A 9,386-nucleotide genomic window follows, 5' to 3' on the forward strand; every position below is an offset into this window, starting at 1 on the left:
GTTAGTCTTGCAGATATGGAAAATCCTAGATCAAGTGTAAGGGAAAAAAAGCAGAGATTTAGCAATATCAATATGTCCAGGTGTCAACTGCACCTGGAGAAAATAAAAACATATTTTTTGAAGAGAGAGCAGTTTTGTCAGACGATGCAAAAAGTTGAAGAAATCAAGATTTCTGAAGGGCGTTCAGACTACCTTTCTCATTCAGAAATGTACTATTTGGTGCTCCTATCACACATACAATTTACATACAGTTTACAAAACCGCAACACGTGTTTCACTAAACAATAACTGCCTCAGACGCGTGAACGTGCCTAAAGAAGCTATTATATTGTAAAACACATGTCAAGGTTTTATAAACTGTTCAGTAAAAATTTCCCAACTAAGTGTTAGTTGTGTAAATTATAGATAGTATTGGTCAATTCAAGTACATATAGATATTGTCTTACTAGCAGATTCATCAGGAATGGAAAATTTGACCAGTGTTCCAAAGGGGACCCTTATGCTTATTAAAAAACATGAATGTAAATTAGGAAAAATAGATATGTATTTCTATTTATGGTAAAAAAATTATATCAAATCACTGAACAATTTCCCAAGTACTAGAACTATTGGAAAAAAGAAGTATTACATAAAATAACATTCAAAGAAAACCTATTCCTTAAAAACTATCTTGGAATTCTTCGCTGGTGTTTTATGTTCAAAGATTTTTCTCCTCTTTTTTCCTTCATTCCAAACTTCAGCAACGACTCTGGAATATTTGTGAAAGTTAATGAATCTCAATAGGATATTTTACAGCACTTACTCAACCACATCTTCTTCCGCCTCTCCAAATTTCCTTTTTATGTGGTCCATGAATTTTTCGGAATTTCCTAGGGTGTTCAAAATTAATTTTCTACTAGATTTAACCAAGGTATTTGCTTCAAACTTTCCAGTGATCAAATCACCTACAAGAAAACCATTTAAGACCACAAATTTACTACTCGGCAATTTTTAAAACTGAATTATGCGTCGTTATTTGAGTATTTAACCTTTCACATTCTGAAAGCTAATATAAACCACTGAAGAATTCAATTAGTCATTAACTAGTAAATCATAACCAGTGAAAAATAATTTTTCAAGAAAACGAATGAAAAGACTTAGGGTGGCAGCATTGCTTCAAGTAGGCAGCTGCGCCCTCGGACGAAGCTTCTATTAACTATGAACAGAACGACTCTGGCCAAATGCGCTCGAATGAGAAGCTACGGCCATAGAGAGATAATTTGCAATTTTTATTCTCGTTTTAAATATGTAAAGAATTTTTAAAATCTATTTTATAGAATATATTCACTGTCATTATTAAAGTCGGCAACATATGGGAATTTGTAGTTGTCTGTTTTATGTCATTCAATTGGATCAATTGAAGAAGCTGCAGCTACTCCTAGACATATGCATACGTTGTCTTACTACTCTTACATTTATCTGGAAGCAATGTGATGTTGAGGGGTCATGTTTCTGTGACCCATATTCTGTGTGTGAAGTATTAATGTCATTATTAGCAGGCCCTGCCATAGAAGAATCCTACGTTTATTCAAGGATATATATGCCTACTGACTCTTATACTTTGATTTCATTGAATTCGTTGTATTGTATTTTATTGATATATTGACATGTATTATATTGATATTTTTATTTGAATGAACTATATTAGTATTCTTATTATTATAATGTGATTGAAGCCGAAGAGTTATAATGATGTCATTTCAGCAGGTTGTTAGACAAAAATGTCAACCAAACTAGTTTTTACAATATTCATGTTTACTAACCAGTCAACAAAATGTTTAGGACTGTAATCACCTAGGGATTCTCAAAAGTTCATATTTCCTATTCCGTGCTGAGTATCCCTTCCATGAGGTACTCTGTGGTCTTAGTCCTTAAAGTTGAATTTCGAGAACTTTCAAGATCAAAGACTGAGACAGAGGCAAGAAACGTTTAAAATCTTATATGAATCAATACACGTTGAACCTTTTTTCTTCAGACTAAAATTAAGGGAGAGATAAGGGCTAAGATGTATAAATTGGCCCTTTGCATGTTGCAAAAGACAGTATTATGCCAGCCAAAAAAATATGTCAATCAACAGATTTCAATTTATGGGATGTAGATATAAAAATTGTATATTTTGTCTTTCAAATCTGTCAAGTGACTTGAATCTATCAATAGACATTTTTCTAATAGAATATATTTCTAAATAAATAGGATTTTAAATAATTTCAGGCTTAAATCAATCAAATAATAAAACTCACTCCTTGAAATAGCCCCCTTTTCCATCTGATACTCTTCCAATTCTCTATCTTTTTTCTCTATCAACTTGCACAACATCTTCTGTTGAATTTCTAAAAAATGTATGGTTTGAATCATTGGGATTGTCATCATTTCCATAAACTACAAAAAATAATGAAAACTCATTCTTTTTTCCTACCAAATCAATAGCAGCTGCTGTTGATTTGGTGGGAAAAAAGAATCAATAACAATGAAAATTTTTAAAAGAGTTTTGAAAAGTTATATGGCAGATAATTTCTATGAACACACATTGAATTTCCCTTTTTCAAACTGTTGATGAAAGTTAAATTGTCGAAAACACCAGAACTTCAATATGATTTATAAGCCCATTGATCTTTGTTGGTACTATATGTTTTCAATATCTGAAATACATCAACTCATCTGGGACAGTTGTGAAATTTAAAAAAATAGTAAAGAATTGGTCAAAGTCAGGTGATGTTTATAATCATGTATAAAGTTGTAGGTTTGTTGGCAAAATGAAAATATTGCAAGCGATGCTTTTTTTTCTTCTTGCAATCCAAAGTGAGAATCATATTTTTGGTAAAATTAATGCTATTTACAATCCTACGAGGTTTAAGAGTGATCAAAAATATAGAATTGACCGATACTTGATGAAAATCCATTATAAAGTATTCAAAAAGACACATTAATGTGAGATTTCCACCTGAATCTGTTTAAAATCTGTTTTTCTGTCAACCAGCTGTTGCACCCCTACGAACGACAACCCTCAGAAGTGAAAACTTGTGCGAGCCAAGGATTAACGAGGTCTTACCATTTAACGTGTGATTCCTATTGTATTGTAAAACACACGTCGCAGTTTTGCAAACTCTCAAATGAAAATCTCACATCAAAGTGTGTTTTCTTCAAAATTGAAGCAGAAATTCATAACAAATTCAAATTTCGAATAAAGCTATCAATAAAAAATTACATATGATGCAAACTTCAGTGGTCATACTGTATATCGAAAACGGCATTGGCTCGAAAATAAACACCCCTGCGTTTACAACCAATGTACTGGAACTAGAACTGCTAATCTTCACATATTATCGTCATTATCCCTTATTCCATAGTAGTAAAGTAATATTCTGTTTCATAGTCAAAAACGTTTGATACATCTCAGAAAAGTGCTGCTGTTGCCTCACCTAAATTTATATTGCTGTATGATTGCTGATGAAATTGAAATATTGAAACAGCTTTGCTTTTTTCTTCTTGAAATCTGAACCGAGAAAATTTATTACTTTATATAGAACCAGATTGTTTTTTAACATTGTAGGTATGTATTTTATAAGTGCAAGTAATTTTAATTATGTGAACTTCATGACCAAATTATATTTTTTTCTAGATACTTTTTGAACTATATTGTAGACAGTCTTAGAAGTTCTATAAAAAATATTTGGGCCTACTCCAAAATAAATTGTTCATTGCAATAGAACAACTTTGATACTTTATTACATCATTACTTACCAAAAGTTGAAACTGTTAAATAAATCATCTATTTCAAGAACTCAATTCTAGTATGAAAGACACATTAATAAAACCTTAATATGACTATCGCATACTGCGGACCTTCATTTGCATATCTCAAATGTTTCACACAATCAAACACTTCTGTTTTATCAAATAATTTTTTTTTGCACTATGTTCTAAATGATATTTTTGCTTTACCAAATTTTACTCGACTTTGCCTCAAATATTATAATTCATAACTCATTTCTTATTCATCAACTTTGGATGGCTGTATCTCCGAAAGTTTACTGAAGCACTATGTTTTGACTTCACAATCATGATCAGAAAATAAAAATATATGTCTAATGAGAAACGTTTTGAAAAAAGTGCATGCCGAATAATTCTAGAAATAATTACCACAACTTCAACTGTAATATAAACTTTCATAGTATTAAATTGTCAAACCTTTTCATCTTCAGTCTTGGTAAGAGTTACTTCGTATTTGATTTTGAAATCTGAAATATTCGTCTTGATACTCAAATTTATCATCGATTCAGTTTGAGTAACTTCAACTACTTGAACTTTATCAATGCTATGGAACATATTGCTAACTTGGGTAATTGCTTCATCAGGTTTGACATCAATCAGGGGGTTATATTCCTAAAATTTAATGCAACATTTGTTTTAGGTTTCATTCAAAGGTTGTGTACTTTACTAGAAATTTTTGAACTATAACGTCTATGGAAAATACACCAGTCCATATTTTTTTCAAATCAGTAAGATGAATTGTACATGTATCATTGGTGTGACTAAATTTTAACATATACACTTCTGTAGTTGTGGCAAATGGGTTCCACATCTTGATTCACGATTTCTACTAGTAGAAGTTCATATTCAGGTATTTTGTTTGAGTGAAAATAATGTTAGGTACGAATAATATTAATAATAATGTGAATATGTGAAGTGGAAAGTCAACAAGTAACCACAATCAACAGAAGACTTAACCTTAAAAACTACTCTCTCTCTTTAGGTTTAAAGACCAATCCCAACGACTATGGACGGTACAGGATTGCTTACTTTTGCGATTTTGTTAGACACGTCACGTGATCTCGTGACGTAACAGTGGTGACTCGATTGATTCGGTACTGTACTTTTAAATTAAAATAAACAAATTTCTTGAAAATTCCTTATTAAAATATTATTCTTATATATGACTGAATACTTAATATAAATGAATTGATACAAAGTGAACATTTTTCTTTTGTGGATGATAGGGCGACCTATTTTGTCCTTTTTAAAAGTAAGAGGTTTCATCAGTTTTTTCTTATTTTCGTGAAAACTGTAACTCTCACAAAAATTTTGTAATAAACTTTGTTTTAGATAATAGTATTATCTAAACAATTTTTCCATAACTTTCTGTTCCATCTTTTATAATAAACGCTTAATAATCAAAAATATATATTGATAATAAATTGTTTATAGGTATAACAACTTTTTTTATTCATCAAACAGAAAATACATAATACGGTTTTTATTTTTCATTATTCTCCTTGGATATTTTGTTGATCAGCTTGAGGTTGAGGAGATACAATATTATGAGGAGAAGAGCAACTTTGAGATGTGGATGGCTTAAAATTATCCAAATTTGATTCAAGTAACATACTGATAGTTTCATTGTATTTTTTCTGTAAGGCTCTAATATTGCGACTTGTATTCTGTAAAACTTCCTCTTTTTATCAATTGTTGGATAATTTAGGTTAACTAGGTACTGCACTTTTGTTTTTAATTTACGACGCAGAGGCATACCTATTAAAAATCATATTTATTTCAACCAGTAAATCAATAGAATGAGTTTTTACCTGACAATTCATTTTCAAGTTCTCGTTCATAATCATTTTCTGTAAAATGTTTGGAACAAACAAATCCATTTTTGAGAATAAAATTATCCCCTCTTTTGCAGCGACGAATCCATTCTTTTTGCAAAGTTGTGGAAACCATATCCTTAGCAATAGGAATAGAGTGAAATATTACATCAGTAACACCACTTTTCTTCAAAGTCAAGCGATTGCTTTTGCAAGTGGATACTGCACAAATACAACCAGTCATTTCAACTAAAAATCACAAGGTTATTTAATCTGTTTAAAAAAAAATCTGTTTAAAATCTGTTTTCCGTTAATCAGCTGTCGCCCCCATACGAACAACAACTCTCAAAAGTTGAGAACTTGTGCGAGCTAAGGACTAACGAGGTCTTACCTTTTAACGTGTGATTCCTCACACGGTTGCAGAATCATTCCAGCTGCAACCTGATAAATTCTCTCGAGAAAAATATCTGGTCGAGGAGGGAATCTGGTTAGACAATTATTGCTACTATTTACAAAAATGTGAATATTTCCAATTTTTACCTCAATTTAATTTGAAAATGTTCAAGAAACAAAAAAAAGTTCCACAATGGCAAAAAACAAACTTCAAAACGGAAGAAAATAACAGAATCTTATATGGCGTCTACTCGTTACACCAGTTTAAAAAATGTCCAAAAGCACAAAAAAAATACGACTTTAACAATAACAAACTCAATGTTTCAGAAACCTAATTGGTATAGTTGAATAAAAATTTAACCAAAATAAACAAAAACAATGTATTACTGTCCGAAAATAATCCCCAAAAAATGTTAAAATAACACACAGTCTTATGGCAGCTACTAAAAGTATCACCAGTGTTACGTCACATCTGCTCATCGCATGTTTACCGTGGCGATATATGTAAGTAAGCAATCCTGTATGTCCATAATCGTTGGACCAATCCAGCGACCTGTCAAATCGAATGCAATATGGCGGCGTAGGGCAAACATTGTATTTTATGATATGCGACAATAGTAGTTATTGTTTCTTTTTGTGATTTCCTGTGCGTATTTCGTTTGTGTTTTTGAATTTTAATCAATAATTAGTGCTTTAACTAAAGGGAAATGCCCATTACGTGCATTGCGGTCGGCTGTGGATCTCGTAACAACAGGGATAAAGTCAGGTTTTACTATGTTCCTACAGTATCAAAACACAAGTTTTTGACTAATACAAATGAGTTATCCAGAAAGCGAAGAGCCCTATGGTTAGCTGCAATCAAGCGAGATGATCTCATAGATTCGAAGATCAAGTATCAGAAAGTCTGCAGCGAATATTTTATAACAAGTGGGTCTCTGGATACTTCAGGTTTCCACTGAAAGCTATTTTGCGTTTAGTGAAAATTACTTGATAATATACATATTATTTTCAGGCAAATCTGCTTCTTTAGAGGATGAAACCAATCCTGACTGGGTTCCTTCGCAGAACATGGGACATTTGGCACAATATGTTTGAAAGACTTGATGTTGAAGAAAGAAAAGCGAGGTTGGATAAAAGAAAATTATCTCAAGTAAGTGGTGTTGTTTCAGGTGAAATACTTACGTATTAACATGATTTTGAAATGTTTCTTGTTGACAGAATGAACCCCAGTCTTATATGGATATTGACTTTGATAATGATGAACCTAGAGATGGACAAGAAACAGGCATTTTAACACAGACTGATTAAACGATGGAAGACCTGGCTCAAAAATTTGAACAACTGACTGAAAAGACTATATCATATATTGTATGTTGAGTGTTCTAATATTAAAACACTTACTATATATTCTTAATAAATTTATTACTTAAAAGTCGATATTCATGGTACACAGCACATTTATTAAATAAAAACATAGACAATAGATAAACATATCTCATGAAAACTCAAAATAGAGCTTTTCATACAAAACAAGTTCAACAATTCAAAATATTTTCAATTGACTCTGCCGTTGCTTGATGAAAATCCATAGTAATTGTAAACTCACAATCCATTTCATGTACTGGTACAATTGGGAACATCTGTGCCATGGATGGCATTGGCCACACAGCTTCTATATCTGTGCATGACATTGCCGCTTTCTTGGTATTTCCATAATCAGCATCAAATAATATGGCGCCAACGTGACTACAAACTTCACTGTTTCCGGCCATAAAAGTACAGTGAGCTGTACATAAGCTTCCATCTTTTGCTATGAGACACCAAACATCTAAAGGTTTCACATTGGCTTTCTGTGAATGCTTGACCTGAAAATAAGTTATTAAGATTAGTATCTACTGTAAGAATCACTCTGGGACGTTCAAATGAAAAATTGTATCATTCTCTTGATCAACAAAGAAGACAATAAACATAACAAGTATAGCTGATCGTGGATACACACAGTTTCACGTGTATCGCTTCTTAGATGAATTACAATGGTCTTAAAAACAACGAATAATTGAATTAAAAAACAGCAAAAATTTGTTCGTTTGTAAGTTGATAACAAATGTATCACCGAATAAACTGATACCGCTCCGTACAGTAATTTTGCTCCAAGAGGAACTGAAACTAAAATTAATTTTATTGTAGCGGCATGACATGGTAAGAGTAAAGTAAGCATATATTATATGTGAATTTTCAACTACAAAACTGAAAATCGTCAAATAGTATGAATAATATTATACTTGGAGACTCAAAATTTCTGTATAAAAAAAAGAAAATTGAAAGTCAGTTGTGTCTTAATTGTTCAGATTCAACATGGCATTGTGTAATTTCAAAACAAGGATTATTTTCAGCTAACAATCTCTGATATTAAGCGATACAGTCCAAACATCTGAAAAAGGTTTTCAACAAGGATTGTAGACGTGAGGGGTCCTCTATAAGTGATATAGAAGGTCTTGTATCCAATGTATTTTAATGAAAAGTAGAAGTGAAGAAACTTTCTGGAAGAAAGTAGGACACATTTCAAAAATATTCTTCAATATAGGTATATAAGCATTCAAAACCAAAAAAGGCCTCTGCGTCTCGAATTAAATTGTGAATATCCTTTATTTTTAATTTTATGTTGCTTGCCTCTCTAATTTTCATGAGAGCATTTACATTCTCTTCTGCTTTATTGACTATATATATGTACTTTTTCATTCATATAAAACACTTTCATGTTGAGGTTTGATAAATAACACGTCATGTTGAAATTTTCGAAATAAATGGAGTAAAAAATGGTACCTATTTGAAATAACTATTCGAAAGTTGTGAATTCATAAAAAATGGCAACTCTTAAAATTTGTTTTCGAAAACTGAATAAACATCATCTGATGTTTCTCACTATATAAAATTTTTTGACAATACTTCCGGTTACACCAAAATAGGTTTCCAATTACTTGCCTTAATGCAAAAACAACTTAATGTAGTCTATTAAAAAACATCGTCTCTACCTGCCGCAGGTAATAGTAAAATCAAATCTAGCCAATTTGATTTTCCATTCTGTTATATCTTTTCAGTTAAAATTTCAATTCGTATCCAATATGCACATGAAAGGGTCCCCATGCCTCCTCCCGGGGCATGAAAAGGTTTATTACCTATGCATACTTATACTTTCTCCTCTGTGTATATTCTGCATACCTCTCAAAGTTGCATGCCTTCAAAGCTTCCCAGGTAATTGATCATTTTGGTGTGTGGGTATAAATAGAATTGGAGTTTGTATTTTGCAAAATAGTTCAAATTGACCACCTGTGTGCATAGTGTGAGACATGAGATATAGAAGAGACAATA

General features: G+C 31.7%; 2 protein-coding genes across 3 annotated transcripts; one reads left to right on the forward strand and one right to left on the reverse strand.

The window, feature by feature from the left end:
- Window positions 1–522: 522 nt before the first annotated feature.
- LOC111512590 (uncharacterized) lies at window positions 523–4,829 on the reverse strand. Of its 2 annotated transcripts, none has more exons than XM_023168729.2 (5): window positions 4,768–4,829; window positions 4,228–4,422; window positions 2,280–2,418; window positions 803–944; window positions 523–748 (listed from the first exon to the last, which is right to left on the reverse strand). In XM_023168729.2, the coding sequence occupies exons 2-5, from the start codon at window positions 4,363–4,365 to the stop codon at window positions 652–654; spliced, it is 516 nt and encodes a 171-aa protein (XP_023024497.2). In that variant the 5' UTR covers window positions 4,366–4,422; window positions 4,768–4,829; the 3' UTR covers window positions 523–651. The 2 variants fall into 2 exon arrangements, with proteins under 2 accessions (XP_023024497.2, XP_074039033.1); XM_074182932.1 differs by lacking the exon at window positions 4,768–4,829 and adding an exon at window positions 4,478–4,761.
- Window positions 4,830–6,568: 1,739 nt separating this feature from the next.
- On the forward strand, window positions 6,569–7,424 carry LOC141485693 (uncharacterized). Its single transcript, XM_074182968.1, has 3 exons — window positions 6,569–6,944; window positions 7,030–7,167; window positions 7,236–7,424. The coding sequence occupies exons 1-2, from the start codon at window positions 6,725–6,727 to the stop codon at window positions 7,110–7,112; spliced, it is 303 nt and encodes a 100-aa protein (XP_074039069.1). The 5' UTR covers window positions 6,569–6,724; the 3' UTR covers window positions 7,113–7,167; window positions 7,236–7,424.
- Window positions 7,425–9,386: the final 1,962 nt, after the last annotated feature.

This window comes from Leptinotarsa decemlineata, unplaced genomic scaffold (genome assembly GCF_025532065.1).
Source record: "Leptinotarsa decemlineata unplaced genomic scaffold, Ldec_3_MD MMD2_tig00026330_RagTag_RagTag, whole genome shotgun sequence".
In the NCBI taxonomy this organism is placed as follows: Eukaryota; Metazoa; Arthropoda; class Insecta; order Coleoptera; family Chrysomelidae; genus Leptinotarsa; species Leptinotarsa decemlineata.

Bases quoted from the DNA above. Each gene is read 5' to 3' on its own strand.
- LOC111512590 (XM_074182932.1), bottom strand. From the start codon at position 4,621: ATGTGGAACCCATTTGCCACAACTACAGAAGTGTATATGTTAAAATTT. The intron at 2,419-4,227 runs GTTTGACAATTT...TATTTTTTGTAG, and splicing joins CCAAGACTGAAGATGAAAAG to TTTATGGAAATGATGACAAT. The intron at 945-2,279 runs GTGAGTTTTATT...GTTTTCTTGTAG, and splicing joins AAAGGGGGCTATTTCAAGGA to GTGATTTGATCACTGGAAAG.
- LOC141485693 (XM_074182968.1), top strand. From the start codon at position 6,725: ATGCCCATTACGTGCATTGCGGTCGGCTGTGGATCTCGTAACAACAGG. The intron at 6,945-7,029 runs GTGGGTCTCTGG...TATTATTTTCAG, and splicing joins CAGCGAATATTTTATAACAA to GCAAATCTGCTTCTTTAGAG.